Source organism: Scardinius erythrophthalmus (assembly GCF_964197995.2).
Source record: "Scardinius erythrophthalmus genome assembly, chromosome: 21".
In the NCBI taxonomy this organism is placed as follows: domain Eukaryota; kingdom Metazoa; phylum Chordata; class Actinopteri; order Cypriniformes; family Leuciscidae; genus Scardinius; species Scardinius erythrophthalmus.
Window position 1 is genome coordinate 24,325,173 of NC_138241.1, and position 22,452 is coordinate 24,347,624.

The following is a 22,452-nucleotide window of genomic DNA, read 5'->3' on the forward strand; positions in this document are numbered from 1 at the left end:
CCTCTAACCAATCGATTTCCACCTTTTCCTTCTCTCCTCCTCTAGGGTCAGTTGTGTCGGAGAAGCGGAGAAGTGATGGCGGTGCACACATAAACTGACCGAACAAAGTTTTCCTAGCTCAGAAAAACTATTTAGATCCACAGGAGAGGGAAAAAGCCATCAATTTTTGGAAAGCTGGCGGACGACTGAAGTGCTCGGGAGCCTGAGGAAACGCTTACTGCTGTGCGCGCGCGACTTGTACTTGGCGACGGAAGAATTTTTGGGAGCCGCGGTTAATAGTTTGTGAACTTCGAAGAGAGAGAGCGATAAAGCTAACGTGTTAGCACAGCTATTTAGCCTGCTCGTGCAATGTGTTTTAACCAGCCAGAGAATGGCTACGAGGGGGTTTTGTACAAGTAGACACGTAAGTTAATAAGTAACTTATTTTGGGTAGTGAAATAATCGTGTGTATATTTAGCTTGATTCATTCGTCTGGGGTGAGCAGGTACTTTGCACCTGTAGCCTCACGGCTTGAAAACTCTATCGACTTTCCTGGTTAGGTATGTTGTTTTACTTGTATTTGTGCTTTTGGTGACGCATAAATCGACAGGCTGACCATGTAGCAGCTAGCCTAGTTTTACTCTATAATGTAAACAAAAAAGTTCGTGAAGCAAGTGTTTAGGCTAAAGCTGATGTCCGTGCTTCAGAGACATTCCTCATTCCCAGATTGGTTAACTTAGCTGGCTTAACTTACGTGGAAACAAAGCAATGCGTCTCTTAACCTCTATTAAGCCGGACTTGACCTGACCCACTCTCCATTAATGGTATAACGTGACCTGGCTGGGTTTGTTAGGAACTTTTTGTGCGTGCGTGTGTCATTGGGGAAATACGACTACTGGACTAGTTTACTTTGATTTGACATCACGGCACCTTATGGTGCTCCTGCAGGCACCGAGACATGGATGTTCCCCAGGCCGTTTTCCCAAACGGTGAGGGGCGCCTGAGCCTCCAAGACCATGTCTGGACGGAGTCCTCCAACTCGAGGGCTTGGGCTCACTCTGCCCCCGTGTGTCCCCGCTCGCTCTGGACGGCGGTGTTTGACTACGAGGCTAGCGGGGAGGACGAGCTCAGCCTGCGGCGAGGAGACGTGGTGGAGGTCCTGTCTAAGGACGCTGCCATCTCGGGAGACGAAGGCTGGTGGACTGGAAAAATTAACCATCGCGTGGGCATCTTCCCATCTAATTATGTTACCTACCAACCAGCTATTTACAGAGCGGTAGGGGCTCGCGAGAGTGACCCGCCCGCCCCTGTTCGGATACCTTTTTCTGAACTCGTTCTACAAGAAATCATCGGCGTCGGAGGGTTTGGCAAAGTCTACCGGGGGGCCTGGAAGGACCAGGAGGTCGCGGTGAAGGCAGCTCGACAGGACCCCGACGAGGACATTACAGCTACTGCAGACAGTGTTAAGCAAGAAGCCAAACTTTTCTCGATGCTTCAACATCCCAACATTATCAAATTGGAGGGGGTGTGTTTGGACGAGCCCAACCTGTGTCTTGTCATGGAATATGCCCGAGGAGGGACTCTGAACCGCGCCTTGACGAGCAGGAGGATCCCCCCTCATATCCTCGTGAACTGGGCCGTCCAGATCGCCAGAGGCATGCACTATCTCCACGAGGAGGCCGTGGTTCCCATTATTCATCGAGACCTGAAGTCCAGCAACAGTAAGATAATCACCACACACTCATTAATGCCTCCTTATCTTGACCAAGAATTGCTGGTATGTGCTCTACTGTAGAAACACACACTTGGTTGTCACATTGGTATTTCCTTTCGCAATTAGCACGTTAATTATTAATCCCCACCCTCCTTTACAAAGCTTTATCATTAGCACATCAACCTTTCCCATATGCCTGTGTTTGTACCTGAAAGGAGGGGAACAGAACACCACGTGCTCTTGAAAGACCTTGTAACCTAGGTCATCATGGAATAATCCTGCCAGTCTAACAGTATTTAATGTTGCCTATATATGAAGCCATAGGAGCTGTATCTTCTCTCTAAAAGCAATATGCTTCTCAAAGGAAGCCACAGGCTATAATGAAATCTAACCCTAGAAGAAAAGCTATAAAATTGATGGATGCCCTAAGATTTGAATAGAGCCTTTAGAGTAGTTAATGTTTAAGACACTGGAAGTCCTTCTAGCAACTTCAGCATTAGTTTATGTCTGAGTACAACATTGGCTGCAAAACTTTAAATGTTTCATTTACACACAAAAAAAAAAAAATTATGGAAAGCATACATTTCCTTCCTGTTCTTGCTTGTACTATTCTAGATAGTGTTTGAACATTGCCAGCATTTCTCATATCATTAATCCTGTAAAGCCTGACATATGATTTTTTTGTAATGAAACAGTTTATTGAACTGTTTGAAAAAGGGTTATTAATGTCTAACAAGATGAACGATGATGGTTTGTAATGTAAATCATTGAAATCATTCTAATAGTATAGCAGAATATTTAAAATGCTTATAAATATCCCTTGTCAATCTATATCTCAATAAAATGTCTTCGTGAGATGATATTTTAAATGCTTAGTTTTATGATCAAAGAAGCTCAGTATTTATTATTACCTGTAACCTAGAATGTTATGCAATAGAATGATGACTGAGATATGTATAAATAAACATTCCTTAAAAGCCTGGTGTATCATATTTGATACTTACATTTTAATATGATTTTCCACACAAAAAAATATGTATGCATAATCAAGTAAAGCTAAGCTGGTTCAGTCCAGTAAGTGTTCATCTTGATATATTACTAACAAAATAAGTTATTCTTATGTTTATGTTTACCATAAAAATCATTAAAGAGTTCACAGCAAAAAGGTATGTGTACCAGGACCTGAAGGTGGACATTTTTACAATTATACTAAAAGGCCTTTTACTTGCTAAAAGTGTATAAAGTATCAATCAGATGACAGAAGCCTTTTACAACAGCAAAGTTTTGATCATGTTGACGATTTAAAAATAGAGGCCTTTGTGTATCAAATATAATACAGTAGGCATCATAGGGTTAAGATGAATCCTTTGTTGTATTTCTCATTTATAAGAAGTTACTGGATAAAAGCATCTGCTAAATTAATAAATGCAAATGTTAATTGTTTTTTTTTTTCTTGAAAATGCACCAAGTATAAAATAATCTGTGGTTAAACCACAATGTGTACATATGGGTGAAAATGCTTAACTAGCCTACTAAACTAAGTTAAAATTACATTTGTAAATGTTGGCGGCCCTTCAGTCATCAAGAGATATTTAAGGTTGCATTTTTTTCTCCACACCCCAATTGTCCCTGACTAAAGAGCAGGCTATTTGAAAACTGCACCTGCATTTCAACAGTGGATTTGAGTCTTGTGCTTCAGCAGAGTCTTGAGTCTAGAGTTACACAGCCAGCAAGTAAAAAAAAAAACCACTGGCTATCTTCAAACCTTTCAAAAGAGCTGTGGGAATGATGGTTTCTGAATGAGTGTGACCATAGGCAGGTTGTGAAGTTAAGAGGTTAGAGTTTGAACAGCTGGTGTCCTTGAGAAACCGGCTATCTGCTAACAAGGTTCAGAAAACTCTGGTCTGAAAATACATCTGCATAAAGAAGCACCAAGTCTGTATATAAATGTTTTTTGATGATGGTGTTATAAAGTCTATTTCACATACACTGGTGGTGAGTGTTATTTTGTTGTATTGTTTCAGTGCTGCCAAGGAACAATTATTAGACCATTTGAAATTTTTTTTGCCCTTCACCACGTATTACAGAAGTTTATGAAAAGAGGTTCTTTCATGCAAATGGATTTTTTTAAAACATTACTATAGCTGCAGGGGACACTGCATGACTAGAGATTGTGCTATCATGTTTCTCAGTCATATATGAAGTTGGGAAAGACCCTTACACTTATCTGCCTCAGGTATGCTTAATACCTAAAAGAGACATTTCAGATATTGCTTTCAGAAGTTAAGTAACTTGTTAACAGAATAGTTTAGCTTTCTGATTAATCCTCACAAAAAATATGTAACTCAAATACATTCTTAGTACTGCAGAGATTTGATCAGCTTGGTACCGTGATAATGTAAATCTATTCAGCGGCTTAATTCCATTCATTTATTAACAAGCTGTTTCTAGCTAAGCTACCATTCAAAAGTTTGGGGGTTTTAATGTTTAAAAAAAGTAACTTTTGCTCACTTAGGCTGCATTTATTTGATCTAAAATACAGTAAAAACAGTATTATTGTTAGATATTATATAAAATAACGATTCATTTGTAATTTATTCCTGTGATGCCAAAGCTGTATTTCCATCATTACTCCAGTTTTAAGCATCACATGATCCTTCAGAAATCATTATATTATGCTGATTTGCTGCTCAAGAAACATTTCTTCAATCAATGTTGAAAACAGTTGAGCTGTTTAATTTTTTTTTTAATCCCCCCAAAAATTATACTTTTTTTCAGTATTCTTTGATGAATGGAAAGTTCAAACCTACAGCATTTATTTGAAACAAAAATTTCAAATGCTTCTTTGGAGCATTGTTGTTTTTACTGTCCCTTTGTATCAAATTAATGCTGAATAAATTAATTGCTTTAGAAAAAATCATACTGAACGGCAGTGTAGATGATTTCTGTCTGCAAACGCTTTGCCATTATTGTCATTCTCTATAGCATTCTACCTTTTGTTAAATTAGCAGAGTATTTCTAGAGCAATAAAATAGACGGCATTCCACTATCAACAATAGACGCAATGTGGCACCCTGCCCCCGTTCAGCATGGCAGTGCTACTGTTAACGCAACTCAGTTTGTTCATCTCTCCACAGGATTGTGACAAACAACATTGGAAGCTTGCTGACCTTAATTGAAAAAATAACGTGTTTGCTCAGTGCAGGACAGCAACCCATCATGAGCCAGACCCTTTCTGCTGTGTTTTTGAGGGGGACTCCTTACCCATTCAGGTTGCGGCGGTACATTGTTTAGCAGGTTAAAGGTGGAGGGTACATTTTTAGGGAGGCACAAACAGCAAAGTCAAATACTCTCTCTCAAAAATAAGAAATGAAATAAGATTTGCTTTGGCCCGGTCTTGCTTATCTGATCAATGATTATCTTTAAGATATAGCAAATAGTGAGTGAAATGATGTTTTTGTGCCTTAATCTTTTAATACCTCACTCAAAGGAATGTCGCTAACGAGGGGGCAAAAGCTTAACATAAGTTTGCACAATGGAATGGTCAAGCACTGGTTGCTAGGTGACTGCCAACCCGAGAATGCCCCGACTCCTGGGCCTGAAAGGCTTATTTTCATTATTTTTAATCTCCTCAATGGTTGCTGTTTTCTCTCCAAGATGGGGAGCTTCCCCTGATTGGGGGTAAAGAATATTGCAGAACTGTTGCCAGCAGTCCCTGTGAAACTCGGCACTGTGCCACACTTCAAAACTCAGTTTTGCAACTTCAGGCACATGAAGTGTAATGTTAAGGAATCTCAAGCATGTGTGCTCTCCAAAATACTCTCTCTCTCTCTCTCTCTCTCTCTCTCACTCTCTCTCTCTCTCTCTCTCTCTCTCTCTCACTCTCTCTCACACACACACACACACACACACACACACACACACACACACACACACACTCTGACTGACAGTGTAGAGAATAATGGATCTTGATCACTAATAATTACATGGATTTTGTATACGCACAGTGGAATTTCTCACAACAGATCTCCACCTAATTCACAACATGTTCATTCGCACATGAATTTGTTCTTAATCTCGTTCTAAAGTTATTGAATTTGAAATATTATAAATGAGTGGCCGTGTCCAAACCACATCCAAACCATCTCCATATAAGGGCTTTCTGCACAACCTTTCCTTTACAGCCTTTCGTCACTCTCGTCAAACATATTGCACTCATCGAGCAATGCCAAGTGTGTCATTCTCAAAACCAGTTCAAACAACTTTTACACAGACCTGTGTTCCTGTAAGTTCCTGTATTTTTTCGTAAATGTTGAATACATTTTAGTACACTAGTTTTTGGTGAATCATGATTTGTTTGTGAAAACGTTCGTATGTGGATTTCACACACAATATTGTGTGTACGCATGCTCAGTGAATGAGACCCAATGGCCTTTTTGGAGAGATAGAGGACCGTGGCAAACAGGTTATTGTCTCATGATCTAAAGGTGATTTTCTGCTCCATAAAATAAAATGGACACCATAGAAATCTGAGCCAAGAAAAGACATGTTACAAAAGTGGGAATGAATGAGAGCTAGACTGTAGCAAAGTACTATTAGTTTAGAAGTTAATTTATTTTATATTTCAGGTTCACATGTGACCAGAACATCTTTGTCAGAAAAGTGGATTTTTCTTTAGTAATAAGACCACATTCATATCCAACTTGGCTTTTTGGTTTGCTAAAATGTATCCAATATTAAAACTGATTGTATAATAGGTTGTGGGTATGTAAAATTGTCTATTATTTCATTATACTTAAACTGTTGTGTTGTTACTTATTGGCTAGTAACCAACAGCTGAGATTAATCTGAAAGCATCAAACAGGTGCAACCTGTTCGAAATGGAATTCCAATCTTCATGTTTGTCCCAAAATGATAGTTTTGTCGACAATTTTACTTGAGACGTTGCTAACATGCAAGCCTTTTATCTTAAAGGACAATTCCTGTGAAAAATGAACCTAGGGGTAATTAACACATGGTTACCGAGTCGATCGTTCCCTGGGATGCGTTTTCATGAAAATCGAATGTAAAGAGTTTTATCTCTAAAAACAGATTAGCTCATAACACTAGTATATGGGGCCACGAATATGTAAAAGTAAATCGCTAGTTAATACCACTAACAAGGCTTAAAATAGCCTCACACTAACACGGTAGCATAATGAGGGTCCCTACATGCAAACCGAAGCATTGAGAACTTTGTAAGCGTAGCCACGAACGCCGTGCTAAGTGAGCTGGTCGATAGGAAATGCGTTTGTGAAATCTAACGTTGCACGGCGTTCGTGACTCGACTAGTCGAGACTGTTTTCAAGATGCCTGCTGCCTGTAAACGCGTAATGTACTGTCTTTATAAAGTATCTTCTTATTAAACTGTCTGTGTACACTTACAAAGTTCTCGATGCTTCGGTTTGCATGTAGGGACATAGGGATAATAATAATATTCTTCTTTCAGACTAACACAATTGGAGTTTTATTAAAAAATGTCCTGGCTCTTCCAAGCTTTATAATGGCAGTGAATGGCTGTTTCTGTTTTGAAGTCCATCAAAGTGCATCCATCCATGATAAAAGTAATCCACACGGCTCTGGGGGGTTAAAGGAGAACTCTGCAACTCTAGCGAACTCTAGTCACTTCTTCGCTGATTTTCCCTTTTGTTGTCGCATGTTTTCCCCACGAGCTCCCCCTACAGCTGTGGGGGGGCGTATATTTCACAACACAGTCGTAAAAAACTCACTTGCGGCGGCCTACTCCCCTTCTCTACCGCTGCTCATGTGCGTTTGTTTTGATCGGAGCAAGCCAACTGTATCGCGTGGAGCTATGTCTACCGAGGTGGGTAATCTGGTAATACATCATACATGCGTGTTTGTTTATGTCGAATTGCCGTAAAGCAATTCGTGTTTCGCGCTCGTTCTCATTCTCGTTCTCGCTTCTCACGAGACTTCCAATTTCTATCTTGCCGGGACGGTAGTCCCCAAGTTGCAAGGTTGGTTTTCCGCCTGGGAACGCTGGGGGGAGCGGGGAAAGTCACCAATATCACCAGAACAGGTTGTTGTCACAGTGTCTGGTTTGTGTATTCCTGGTCTCCACTAGAGGTCCTCTTCCCCACGGTGTCATCCACATATTGAACTGCATTATGTCACAGTGTCTGGTTTGTGTATTCCTGGTCTCCACTAGAGGACCTCTAGTGGAGACCAGGAATACACAAACCAGACACTGTGACAGTTGTTTAACCATCCAAATGATTTCTAGACAGTTTTATTAAGTTAAAAAAGTTACCAAGTTCTGCTTTAATAAAGTCCTTCTGAAGTGATGTTCGTGTAAGATTTTATATCATAAAATATAATATCATATTTAAAACTCTGGCAGACAATCGTACGCATAGGCTACTACGCAAATCAGCACTTTGATGGACTTCAAAACAGAAACGGCCATTCACTGCCATTATAAAGCTTGGAAGAGCCAGGACATTTTTTTAATATAACTCCGATTGTATTCGTCTGAATGTCATACACCTAGGATAGATTGAGGGTTAGTAAATCATGGGGTAATTTTCATTTTTGGGTGAACTAAACCTTTAAGACAAGAGTAAAGGATCTAAATCCTGATAGTTTTTCCTTTCTCTGGCTTGTTGCTTTAATAAATAAAAATGATGATTTTTAGTGCACTATTCTTGTACTGAACGAATGAAAATGTTACAGTTATACTAAATGTCTTAAATTGTAACAACTGCATAAACTGGGAGTGTATTCAAGGCCAGTACTCTCCAATGTATGCTGGATGAAGCCTGGGAAAGTTAAGTGTTTAATGAAATGTGTCCACAAATAACACTACTTAGTTACCCCCTCAGATCATGATAATGGCAAGGGAGTCAAGGTCAGATTAATCAGACATGTAGTTATCAACTGAGGGCCTCCCTATTTATTACATACTGATGTTGATAAAGGTCTCAAGTTGGAATATTGTCTAGGACAGAACCGGTGAGAAATACTACTCCTGACCTCAGGATGTTCCGGACTTCAAAGACAGCTGGCCTACATTCTCATGTTATTTGTCATTCGGTACGAGGCTGTATTGTAAACTAGAGCGACTTGTATGTCGCTCTGAGTTCTTCATGTAGACCTGTGTCCTTGAAGATTCCACTTCATGATAAAAGCGTGGAAATATGATTACCCTCTTAGCATTCCTGTATTGTTATTCATTGACATAAATGCTCAAATGCTAAGGCTCACGTGTTGAAAACATTCCCATCATACTTTAAAATAGCTCAATTTGTCTAATTAATCTTGAAAATACTGCAGACTTTTAACCACAAGTTACTCAAAAGTAATTAAGTACAAATATCTAAAACATTTCTCCTGTCTCTGTTCTTTTTTTAGTTTTATTACTTGAAAAAATTGAGAATGATGACATTGGTCGAAAAATCCTGAAGATCACTGACTTTGGCCTTGCTCGTGAGTGGCACAAAACGACCAAAATGAGTGCTGCTGGCACTTATTCCTGGATGGCTCCTGAGGTCATCAAGTCCTCTCTGTTTTCTAAAGGGAGTGATGTCTGGAGGTAAGCTGTTATTTTAAGTTAATTGAATGTTTGGGTCAAAGCCTGTTATTAAACTGAATTGGTTACTTGAGGTTAGACACAATTGCTTGGGCATCATTTTAAGCTTTTCCAAAAGGCATAATTATACTTCTATGACGCATCATTTTGGCCAAATTCTAAGTCAGTGTAACGTGTTGTTCATGGATACAACATAGTTTAATATAATTGCAGACTGAATATATGTGTAATGCATTAGAATATTCTGTCTGTAGCTTGCAAACTCCAAATGCTATTGGAAGTGTTCCAAATCAGTCACTTAAGAGAATCAGTTTCAGTTTGGATGCTGCTATATATGTAGGTGATAGACTGCACTGCAAGGTAGCTCACTAGGGCCGTTTACACCTGGTATTAAGATCCATTTTGGTCGATCAGATCACAAGTAGATGAGGGAGACACATACCCGTTTACAACTGATGTTTTAATTTGTTTCTTTTGTCCACTTTCAACTACTGATTTCTTAGAGGGGGGGGGGGGGTGATTTATGTTTTTTTTTTTTTTGTTTTTTTATTAATCTTTTGATCTAATGGACAAAATAAGCTTGTGCAATTTACATATGAACACAGACGGAGATGACAGAAAAACATACAGTGAGCATCAGCTTTCGATTCTGCTCTGATAGCCGCAACACTGAAAGCTGTGAGTGCGTGTTAGAAATCGTGAATGGTGAGAGAACATTGAGCTTGGTACATTTTTCGTCTTCAAACCAAACCTGGGTCTTCAGCGGCAAAGTTAAATCCCCTCTGGCTAGCGCTCTTCCCATAATATTTACGCATTAAGTCAGTAGGCAGAGAGTAGGTGGTCTTTTGTGACTGTTCGAACACATTCAAACACATGAGCGTTTACACTACGAAAGCAATCCAGTCGAACACATTTTCAACTATCACTGGATGTGGTCGAAAGTAGACAAGCTCAAAACGTTTTAGACCCCGTTTATACCTGTATTTAGCATCATCCACTTGTGATCTGGTTGACCAAAACGCACCTTAATACCAGATGTAAACAGGGCCTAAGTTTTAGAACAGAGCTTAAATGTAATGCCTAGTGTTTGATTTAGTTTTTAGGTTCACAAAATCTTTGGGTCAGTTTTAATCAGTACAGCAGATTTGGTGGTGTTCCATCTGCCCTTTTACCTTGTTTGTGAAAGCTAAATGTGAAGTCCCATCTTTTTTTTATATTTTATTTATCGTGCCACTTTGCTCAGACACATGATTGGTTTCACTTCTACCTTCTTTCTTTCCTAACATTGCTAGAACATTGTCTTTTCCTTTCTTTGCCTTTCTTTGAGGTTAAGAGGAGAAGTAATGTTATTTAGCGATCATACAATGTTTGCTTTGGGATCCATTAAGAATTTGCATCTGAGATGCTTTATGTATAAACACGTAATTTAATAATTTAAAAGTGCAATCAGTTTACATCCTTTGATTAGGGAAAAAGTACAGAGGGCCCCAAAGTTGTCTGCCTGGTTAATATTATACATAAGCACTATTCTTTCAGCCAATTGGTGTGATTAGTACCAACCCATACCACACTGACACTTCCCTGTGTTCTGTTCTCTGTCTAGTTATGGAGTCCTCCTTTGGGAATTACTGACTGGAGAGGTTCCTTACCGTGGCATTGACGGCTTGGCAGTTGCCTATGGAGTTGCTGTCAACAAATTAACCCTTCCCATTCCTTCTACCTGCCCCGAGCCTTTTGCTAAGCTCATGGAGGGTAGGTCTGCTAGTGGTTTACTGATATTACTCATTGTTTATCCCATCATTATATGTTATCAACACTCCATGAGATTTTTGACATTTTGGCACTGATGCCCCATTCACACCATCAGCAACTTTGTCACTGCATGTGGCTTGTCTCCATACCTCAAGTTGCTCATGGGCATTCCTAGTGCTGTCACATCTGGATATATCTTTAAAAAAGGCAATCACAGATTATGTGTATTGATGGTAAAACTATGGTAACACATTCAAGTTACAAATGGCCACGTCCGCTATGTTAAAATAAGTTGGATAATCAATAAAAACGATCAATGTATGAATGTATTTCCACGCAGTATTTTATTATAATACATGTGTTTACAGACCAATCATATAGAAGAGTGAATTATCTGTCCTGTCTTGACTGCACTCGAGGAATGTGAGCTCTGTTGACACAGATCTCACTCCCGAATTAACTTTGCAATTTCCAGTGACCATTGTGAGAAATGTTTAACTTTATGCAAACTCATTGAAATGAATGGTAGGCTATATGAATGGGGTTTAAGTATAAACCAGTCCCACTGCAATCGGCAATGAATTAAAACACATGGCCATTGTAATGATAACCTACAAGAGTTCCAACATATTTTTTGTTCATAGAATGCTGGGAGCAGGATCCCCATATCCGTCCGTCCTTTGCTTCCATTTTGGAGCAGCTGACTGCCATAGAAGAGGCTGTGATGGCCACCATGCCGCAGGACTCCTTCCATTCAATGCAGGAGGACTGGAGAGTGGAGATCCAGGAAATGTTTGATGAGCTACGCACTAAAGAAAAGGTCTGTTGATAAAAGATTTAGACTCTTTTTCATTTCTGAGCTTGTTTTACCTATAGTTTTGATTTGTTTTGTTATGAGACAGTGGGCCTATATTGTTTTCGTATCAAATATGGTTCAGATTTTATTAGGTTAGCTGTATTTGGTTGTACTGATCCTCTTAACAAAGCTAGCTGTTAGCAATGAAATGGCCTTAACTGTTCAATGAAGTTAATATGATAAGCTGCTTCCGATCTTAGCAGCTTGTTATGTTAGAAAGGGTTTGCCATTGGTTGATCAAGACTGCCTTTTCCTGCAAGTCAGCTAAAACTTCATGTAGAAATCCTGACATTTTGTTTCACATGCAAGTCATTCTTGATCAGTGAATTTTTCCACTCCTTTAGGAACAGTCCTGTCACACAAATATCTTCCTTGTTAAGAGATGCACCAAGTGAACTTTTACTCGATTGTAAATAAACAAATTGTTAATTCATTAATTATTTGTCTAAATCATCTGCCCCAAGTGTGTTTCTTGGCAGAGTGCCCCAAAGCTTCTTACAGAACTTATTCATAAGAGATTAGGCCAAACGGCTTTACTCCATGTGGGCGGAAAACGGTTTTGATTAATGCTTAACAATTCTGTCTGCAAGTTTTATACATGTGGATTATTCTGTTCAAGAGATAAAGAGAATGAGTAAACTAACTCTATCACAAAGATGATTTATTCTTTTAACCAAAAGGCAGGATTTCCATTACCATATTCACAGTATTAAGATTGAAGTGTAAGTGTATTTTTTTATTTACTAGCTTATAAATGGTGCTGCTGTTTTGTGGATAACTCACTCACAGGTCTAGTATTATTGTTGTGTTTATGGTGCTCAAGGGTAAAAACAAGAAAATAAGGGCTGATCTGAATTGAGCAGTTCAAGGTAGAGAGGAATCCGAGCTCTGTTCTCTAAGGCCAAAGGAAGTGAAACTGCCATTCATACCAGTGATGTATTTTTTGCTCATAGACAAAGAGTTGTTTCATAAGCATGAGAACTATCCGATTTAGCTTCCTTAGGCAGTAATTCAGTATATAAAAATATTTATATTTGGTCATAGTTTGAAGGAATAGTTCATCCAAAAATGTTATTCTGTCATCATTCACTCACCATCATGTAGTTTTTAGATAAACTCTTCCAATGATAGATTCCTTACAAATTGTGCTTGATCACAAATGTTCTTGACACCAACAGGAGCTTCGTTCTCGTGAGGAGGAACTGACGCGAGCAGCCCTTCAACAGAAGTCTCATGAAGAGCTGTTGAAGAGGAGAGAACAGCAGCTGGCCGAGCGGGAAATTAATGTGCTTGAGCGTGAACTCAACATCCTCATATTCCAACTCAACAAGGACAAGCCCAATGTTAAGAAACGGAAGGGAAAGTTCAAACGCAGCCGTCTCAAGCTCAAAGATGGCAACCGCATCAGTTTACCCTCAGGTTAGAGCCGTACTATCTTATTAGTTTACATATGAATTTGTTGTGTCACATTTAATCTCAGTAAATTGTGTCTTATTACTGTTAGCAGAATTTTAGAGTTGTAAAGAAGGTTGATGTGCAAAATGTTATTGTTAAATGTAGTAATGTTTTAAGTGTTTTTACTAAATATTACTTATGGGTAACCTTATTTGTTCATCAGATTTTCAGCATAAAATCACAGTTCAGGCCTCTCCAACTATGGACAAGAGGAGAAGCCTCAATAGCACTAACTCCAGCCCTCCCAGCAGCCCTACACTGATCCCTCGCCTTCGAGCCATTCAGTGTAAGTGCCCGCTCTCTTACACATCCGTACTACATCTGCCACATTATTTTACAATTTACCACACCTTTCCAATATTTTTGAGATTTTTGGTAAAAAAAAAAAAAAAAAAAAATATATATATATATATATATATATATATATATATATATATATATGAGACATATTTTTGTTTCCAAGTAGGTTTAGAAGGTTAAATATTATCATATTTATTTTAAAGGGAATTTCCACCATTTATCTTTCAATTATAAGAAATTATCTTTAAAGTACTTAAACAAGGATCTGAAATAACAGACCCATTGTTTTTCCATTCCATTGTTATTAGCTAATATCAGGACTAGTGCATATCTTTCCTGTTTGATTGTTTTGCCCGTTTCAATACAGTAAAAACATTATGTAACAAGGGCAGTCACACTAATCAATACATTTGTGAGTAGCTCAGTGTGACAAAAAAATGGTGACAAAAAAGTGGCATCCAGGTCATTGCCAGTGGTTGCTGAATCCTGTTTTTGTCACACATTTATAACTTATTTTTTTCCCATCAGTGAGCCACCCAGGTGAGACTAGCCAAAGGAGCAGTATGTTTGTGTATCACCAGGATGTGGATATCTCAAGCGAGTGTAAACCACCTAGCGGGTTTAGGAAGAAAGGCAAGGACACTGTGGTCCTGTGAGACAAAGCCGCCCCATCTAACTGTGTGTTGGTGTGATTGCTGATCACTATGGCTCTTACTTCACAACATCTCTTTTTGTTTTGATGCCTTTAGGTTACAAAAGGTTGTCTTAACGCATTGCTTGATGAAGTTTTAATTGTTTGTATTGTAATGATTTTGCTTTGGGAATCAAGGACATTATTGTAGACCTTGAGCTGGTGCTGCCAAACCTGATCTGATGATTGCATCAACAGTAACACTTTTCAGTGTATAAAATCCAAAAAGATTTAAAGCTGAGGTTCTTCCTGAAGCTCCATTAACTGTTTTCGAGAATGATTGTAATGATCTAACACTTGTTTTACTGAGTGGTGGAGGTTGCCTTAATTGTCTAAAAACGCTGTTTCTGTTCTGCTGTGAAGGACTAATAGATTGAATCTCAGTCTGTGGTGTGGCAGATATTGGGACTGTCAGTTGAAGAACATTTCCATTGGTATTAGCAATTCTGTTTCAAATTCTATGTATCTTCATCTCTAGTGACCCTGGACGAGAGCAACAGAACATGGGGTCGAAGCACCAATTACAAACCTGAGGAGTTTGAAGATGTTAAGAAAGGGTTCAAGAAGAAGGGCCGCACATGGGGGCCGAGCTCTGTGCAGACGAAGGAAAGAGGAAATTGTGCTGAAAGGTTGGAACAGTGTTTATTTTTGTGTGTTCCTTTTCTTAAAGCCTAGATAAAAATATTATCTTTAAGCACCATTTGTTACATTTTAATTATTCAACAAATGCATGTAGTTGCTTTAGTACGCATACTTTAGTGTGTTCTCATGAGTTATTAATTGTGAGTGCCACTGTCATTTTGTCTTCAGAGTTCGACCTCTCTCAGATGGAAGCAGTCCCTGGTCCACTAGTCTTATGAAATCCCAGAAATCTGTTCCATTGGCTGCATTATTTGCAGAGCAGGGTATGTAAAGAAAGCTCATCTTCCATTTACTTTTTCCATGTACTCAGTTTTCATCGCTCTTTGTTGGATCTTTAAATCAGGTAACAAAGAACAAGTTCCCTGAAACCACCTTCTTGACATGACATTAATCACTGTCTGTACAGTTCAGAATCGAAAGTTTTATTGCTTGTTCACTGCATTCTTTTAGCATCTTTTATTGAGGTTATCAAAAAATACATTATGTATTAAGTGTTTTGAAATGTAAATTATTCTTGTGAATAAATTATGTGAATCTTCAGCAGCCATTACTTCCATTACTAGCCATCCTTCAGAAATCATTCTAATATACTTATTTGGTGCTCAAGAAACATTTCTTATAATTATCAATGTTGAAAACAGTCATGCTACTTTGTAGAAAGTTATAACCGACATTTTTTTAGGCAGATTCTTAATTGACATTATACACTCACCTAAAGGATTATTAGGAACACCATAGTAATACTGTGTTTGACCCCCTTTCGCCTTCAGAACTGCCTTAATTCTACGTGGCATTGATTCAACAAGGTGCTGAAAGCATTCTTTAGAAATGTTGGCCCATATTGATAGGATAGCATCTTGCAGTTGATGGAGATTTGTGGGATGCACATCCAGGGCACGAAGCTCCCGTTCCACCACATCCCAAAGATGCTCTATTGGGTTGAGATCTAGTGACTGTGGGGGCCATTTTAGTACAGTGAACTCATTATCATGTTCAAGAAACCAATTTGAAATGATTCGAGCTTTGTGACATTGTGCATTATCCTGCTGGAAGTAGCCATCAGAGGATGGGTACATGGTGGTCATAAAGGGATGGACATGGTCAGAAACAATGCTCAGGTAGGCCGTGGCATTTAAACGATGCCCAGTTGGCACTAAGGGGCCTAAAGTGTGCCAAGAAAACATCCCCCACACCATTACACCACCACCACCAGCCTGCACAGTGGTAACAAGGTTTCTCATTCTGTTTACGCCAAATTCTGACTCTACCATCTGAATGTCTCAACAGAAATTGAGACTCATCAGACCAGGCAACATTTTTCCAGTCTTCAACTGTCCAATTTTGGTGAGCTTGTGCAAATTGTAGCCTCTTTTTCCTATTTGTAGTGGAGATGAGTGGTACCCGGTGGGGTCTTCTGCTGTTGTAGCCCATCCGCCTCAAGGTTGTGCGTGTTGTGGCTTCACAAATGCTTTGCTGCATACCTCGGTTGTAACGAGTGGTTATTTCAGTCAAAGTTGCTCTTCTATCAGCTTGAATCAGTCGGCCCATTCTCCTCTGACCTCTAGCATCAACAAGGCATTTTTGCCCACAGGACTGCCGCATACTGGATGTTTTTCCCTTTTCATACCATTCTTTGTAAACCCTAGAAATGGTTGTGCGTGAAAATCCCAGTAACTGAGCAGATTGTGAAATACTCAGACTGGCCCGTCTGGCACCAACAACCATGCTACGCTCAAAATTGCTTAAATCACCTTTCTTTCCCATTCTGACATTCAGTTTGGAGTTCAGGAGATTGTCTTGACCAGGACCACACCCCTAAATGCATTGAAGCAAACATCATCACAACCTAATTTATTTGTAACATCCATAAAGTTAGATTAATCAAACTATGCAAATAACCAGAACAGCCCCATTATCCCTACCCATCCCAAAGTATCCTACAAAAACAAAGGGGGAGAGAGAGAGGGAAAAAAAAAAAAATAAAAAATAAAATATATATATATATATATATATATATATATATATATATATATATATATATATATATATATATATATATATATATATATATATATATGAATCCCTAATTGTCTGTTTAATATTTTCCTAATATAGAAAGGACAATGTATCAAAAAAGATGACTAAAATGAATACAATTTAGGGCATGTGTAAAAATGTATGAATTTGATCTGCTGGGGATAGTGAGCATGTATTGCAACTGTCATCTTCTGTTAAAGAAAGTTTTCTTTAATTTTGCATTGGTGAAATTAATTCTGTGAACAGCTTTAAATTGAGACCAGAAAGAGGGGAGAATTGTGAAGAGCATATCAAGTCACATATTGACACTATAGATCTTATGTAGCCCCGCCCCCTTTCAGCGCTGTACTCGTTGTGTTCCGTCTTCCGGTTTGTATTTCCACAGCATGATGGTAAGATCTTATGGATTTATGAATGAACAGCTCATTTTAAAATCTGCCTGGTCTACTGACATTTGTTATGACATCCACTTCAAACATTACAATCCTTATGATACCTTTCGTTACCTAAATCCACTTCACCAGCTAATTACTTTGACAGTGATGCCATAGAAATATACAGAGCTACCGCAAAAACATAAGTTCAAAGACAACATTTTTTAAGATGGCTGTGCGCTTGTTTCTCTGGTGCATAAGGTCTATATGTGATTTCGGAGGTTACGTAATATCTTCAATCAAAGTTTTCTGGTGAGGAAAGGGAACAAAGTGTGCTTTGGCAAAGTCAAATAATTGAAAATCATGGAATAGATTGTATTTAGGAATTTTGAAGCTACTTAACAGATCATGAATCACATAACATAGTCTCTAACCTAACATTTGTAGTTATATAGTACTTGTCTTTTTTCCCCCCCCAGGAACCAGTAAAGATGAAGTATGCTCTGCTGATGGATCTGACAACAAACCAAAGCAACTCAAGTTCCCCAACCAGGTGTATATCGATCTACCTCTGTGGAAAGATGAACAGGGGGAGAGCCAGGGGCCGGCTGGTGGAGGTGAAAGCCAGGACGATCCAACAACATCCACAAGTTCCACCAGCACCACACCTCAGCACACACCCACCAACAGCCTAAAGCGCAGCACCACATGCCGGCGCACAGACTCTGTTCTCTATGGCTGTGCCTCCATCCTGGCATCTGTCGCATTCGGCTTTGACCTGCGAGAGGTCTGTAAGGGTGCTACCAATGAGGAACCGGAGCCACGTGAGGAGAAGAAGAAACGAGAGGGCCTGTTTCAGCGTGCTACTCGCTTCCGCCGCAGCACCAGCCCCCCTGGTGGCCGTTCACGCAAGGACGAGGTTACCGCTGGGCCCGTAAACCTGCTCGCCATGTCATCGATTTCTGAGTGCAACTCCACTAAGTGCCTCCTGCAGTCTGATTGTGAAGGGTCTGTGCACAACCTAATGAACGAGACTCCAACAAGCAATTCCCGGACACATCAGAATACAGGCACTAGTGAAGTTCTCCCCTCAACCCCTGTGCAAGATCTCGCTTCTGGATCCAGCTCTCGGCTTAGGAGAAAGAAGTCCAGTCCTGCTGTGTGTCAGACCAGTGAGTCATGTGCTGATATTCTTAAGGGTTGATCACGATATTGGAATTATCTCTGATAACCGATAAATGGCCAATTTTAAATATCTTTTCTATTTTGTCTAAATAATTAAAAAATGAAACTTATAAAATATATTATCAATATAAAATTGATTGTTTTAAATGCTACAAGTTAATTTAGACCGCATAACCATATTTACAGAATGTAAAATGGATATTTTAGATTATTAATTTAGTATTTGTACGCTCAGGAGAACTTCTCACGAAAAATTTGGAAATTTCACGTCACCTACCATAACTGCAAGTTTCAACACACTACTAACTCAACTCAACCAGGCCTCGCCTTTTTTGTGTGTGTATGCCTTGGGCAAGAATTATTTAAATTAGAAATAATCCTGACAGAAAACTGAAGACTACAATCGAGGCGTTTCAGGGAGATGCTTGCTTACTGATATAGATAATAACTCCCTTTGGAGTGGACTTTGTGTTTTGGAACTTTCCAGACCTTTTTTTATGTTCAAACTGCAACATTACACACTAAAGAAAGCTGAAAATATAATAAACACATACCTTTTAATAACCCCTTAATTTTTAAATGTTATCTGAAATATACATTTTTCATGCTGTACATTTTATATATATATCTGTACAATATGTACAGCATGAAAAATGTACATTTCAGATAACATAAAAAAAAAATATATATATATATATATATATATATATATATATATATATATATATATATATATATATATATATATATATATATATATATATATATATATATATATATATATATAATTTTATTTTATTTTATTTTATTTTTTTTAGGTCTAAATTCACTTGTAGCTTTTAAAATGGTTTTATAACGATTATATATTTAAGAAGTGTTTTGTCTAAATAAAAATAGATGGAAACAAGTATGTAAAATTACTGGATGTTGGCAGATACCGATACACTTTAAAATATCTAATATTAGCAGACAAGCATCTATTTTTACCATTGCTGTCATCTTATAAAACACTGCTAATTTAATAACACTGTTATCTACAATATAAATTTTCCATGCTGTACATCATAAAAATTTGAGGTATTTCACTTGTACCATTTAAACCACTTGTACTACTTGTTGTATTTTATCTAAATATAAAAACAGATGAAAATGAGTATTTAAAATTAAACTGAATACCGGCCGATACAGATTTGCTCATTACTGCATCAACCCATATCGGTGAAATTTTGTTTTCAAATATTGTTTATTAACCATGTTACTCTCTTTGCTTTAGTTAACGGCAGCAGTAACTGCCAGGCCAGTCCAACTGATTCCGCTACCACTACCGCAAAAAAGAAGTCTGACAGAGAGCCTGCTCAAGAGAAGGAACCAGTATCTAGACCCAGACCGCTTTCTCTAAGAAGCAAATCTCACTCTTGGGGTCTTCTAAAGAGTCGCAACAAGAGCTATTCACTCGGGCACTACTCTGGGGAGAAGAGTGCCCAAAACTTGGACGTGGTCCTCCCCTCAGAGGTCAAAACGGGCTGCTCTTTACTGGACATGGACACAGAGGGTCAAAAACGAGACTGCACGGTTCCCCTCTGTCGAATACAGAGCACACCAGGTCGGCTATCTGTCTTTGAACTGGAGAAAGAGTTTTTATCCTGAAATAAGCTGCATCTGGAACACATTTACTTTCGTCTTGAATCTGTTCCACATGACATTTAGTTTTGTTTTTCCAAGATTAACAATCATGGCCTTTGACCAATATTTGAGCCATTGCTGCTGGAGATATTCTGTAGTACCTTTATTTATATGCTGTTTACTTTGATATGTAATTTAATATGAAGTGACGTATATGAAGTGAATGATCAACATTCCACTGAACTTGCAGTAGAATTGCAGTGATTTGATCAGTACACATGAACAAAATCTCAGATTCTGTTAGAAACTACTGATTTCTTTTTTTTTTTATTATGTTCAGACGTTTTTGTATTGTTTGATTCTGTATCATGTGATGTCATATGAAAGGCATAAACAGGGCCCACAGTGTTTATATAGTATGATATTAATAGTTGTACAGATGAAGTTCCATCGCGGATGCGATTGACCAAGCTAACAAATTGATTCCTGAACCGTGCTGTGGTCAGCATTGCAATAATCAATTTATTTCTGCTAGTTTTTTCCAACATTCTTCTTTTATTTTTTTCCCCCTTAAAGCTACATTGGATACCCACCTAATGGACTCTCTCTCCTTTTTTAGCTTTAATTCAAATTCATTTGAACTAATTATGTCTTTTAGAAGTGAATACATGTCTATATCTTTTAGATTGCATAACTAATTATGGAGGTATTGTTGATTAAACCCAATGGGGAGCAAAAATATACAGTATAAATATATATTTATATATAAACATCGCATTATACTGCCAAATAGTGATGAATGAACTATATTGATGGTGTCAATCATTATTGCTTTTTATTTACAGATCATTCCTTTCCTTAAAAACCTTAATTTAATTTGTTAAATCCACTAATAAATCCACTAATAAATTAATTGAAGCACCAGGATGCTACTTGAAACTGTTACCATCTGAGTAGCCTGATTTTGAGTTTAAGCTGCAGTAGGTTCACAGAATGTTTAGAGTTATTATTAAAATATACTTAAGCATTATACTGTATCTTAGTGATTTAAACTGCTGCCGCAAAACCCCAATGCTCTTCTAGCTGCTAGTCTTTCAAACTGTTTTCTCAATCATTACCCTGTTTAGAAGACTGAATTATTAACTTGTTCATTGTCTATTGTGGACTTAAGTAGTTCAGTATCTTGCTTTTCTGCTCTCTCTGTGTGACATTTAAAAATACTGTTTTGTATCTTCAAGTTGTGGAGACTGTGACTTGGAACATGCACTATTGAACAAATTGAAACATCATTTTGTGGTTATAGCCTGTCACATGGAAGAGTACTAAAACCCTTAGATTGTTGGTAAAGATGTGTTGCATACAGTATTGAAAAGCTTTTCCTTGTAGTGTGAACTAGAATTATTTACTGTATTTACGGTAATTATATTCAGAGTAAATGTGCTGTTTGTCCATAAACGATCACAGGGTTTCACAATGACTCCTGTTTAAAAATACCCATTATGTGGAGATGTTTTAAAGGAAGAACAAAATATTGTTGTGTAGCACTGGAATTTCCGAGTCATGTAATGATGATTGTTCATTACATTTATGCTGGTATTATATATATAAAGACGTAATGATTACTACTAGTTTAGATATACAACTGCACATTAAGATTTATCAGAACAAAGGACTCAAGAGACATTGTGGTGCCTCTTTTTTATGTCTTGCAATGAACATTACTTTTATGATGAAGTAACAATAATATGATGCCGTTTTTGAGGAATTCATTTGGTGTTATTGTCTAAGCGCAATAATTTCTCCTGTTATCGGAGAACTGCAGAGATCAAACTTTTAAAGCAGTTTCATTTGGACTGATTCCCAACACGAAGGACACAGATGTGTAAAAGACCGATAACCTTTTGGAAGAGTGGAAGTTTGGAATTAAGCAACAGAATATTCATTTTTCACCAAAGTTGAAGTCTTGGATTGTAAAATGTTTTGAGAGATTGTTACATGGTTCACATGCACTGCAAATAGTTGTACTGGCTTTGCCTTTTAGTGTCTGCACAGTGTATGTTGTATTGAGCTCTGTTTTTACCTAATGTTTTACCCATGTGACCAATTTAATGTTAAAAGCTGTTCAGTTCTAAATGCGGACTGGTTATTTGCTCCAGGAGGGCTCAATAAAAGGGCTGAGCCCAGAATCATCTCATTTATATCAAATTCTACTATTTTACTTTACACAAGTGACCAATAAAACCTTTATACAACATT

At 38.1% G+C, this 22,452-nt stretch overlaps 1 protein-coding gene across 1 annotated transcript; it reads left to right on the top strand.

Moving 5' to 3' along the window:
• The first annotated feature begins 53 nt into the window (after positions 1-53).
• Positions 54-22,452, top strand: map3k21 (mitogen-activated protein kinase kinase kinase 21). Its single transcript, XM_081351938.1, has 10 exons — positions 54-1,700; positions 9,104-9,284; positions 10,885-11,033; positions 11,678-11,853; positions 13,068-13,308; positions 13,508-13,630; positions 14,814-14,964; positions 15,146-15,240; positions 17,868-18,560; positions 19,847-22,452. The coding sequence occupies exons 1-10, from the start codon at positions 938-940 to the stop codon at positions 20,218-20,220; spliced, it is 2,946 nt and encodes a 981-aa protein (XP_081208064.1). The 5' UTR covers positions 54-937; the 3' UTR covers positions 20,221-22,452.

What these genes read in the sequence shown, in the direction of transcription:
- map3k21 (XM_081351938.1), top strand. Translation starts at nt 938, where the DNA reads ATGGATGTTCCCCAGGCCGTTTTCCCAAACGGTGAGGGGCGCCTGAGC. An exon ending in AAAGGGAGTGATGTCTGGAG is followed by an intron (nt 9,285 to 10,884) that starts GTAAGCTGTTAT and finishes TTCTCTGTCTAG; the next exon opens with TTATGGAGTCCTCCTTTGGG. An exon ending in TTTTGCTAAGCTCATGGAGG is followed by an intron (nt 11,034 to 11,677) that starts GTAGGTCTGCTA and finishes TTTTGTTCATAG; the next exon opens with AATGCTGGGAGCAGGATCCC.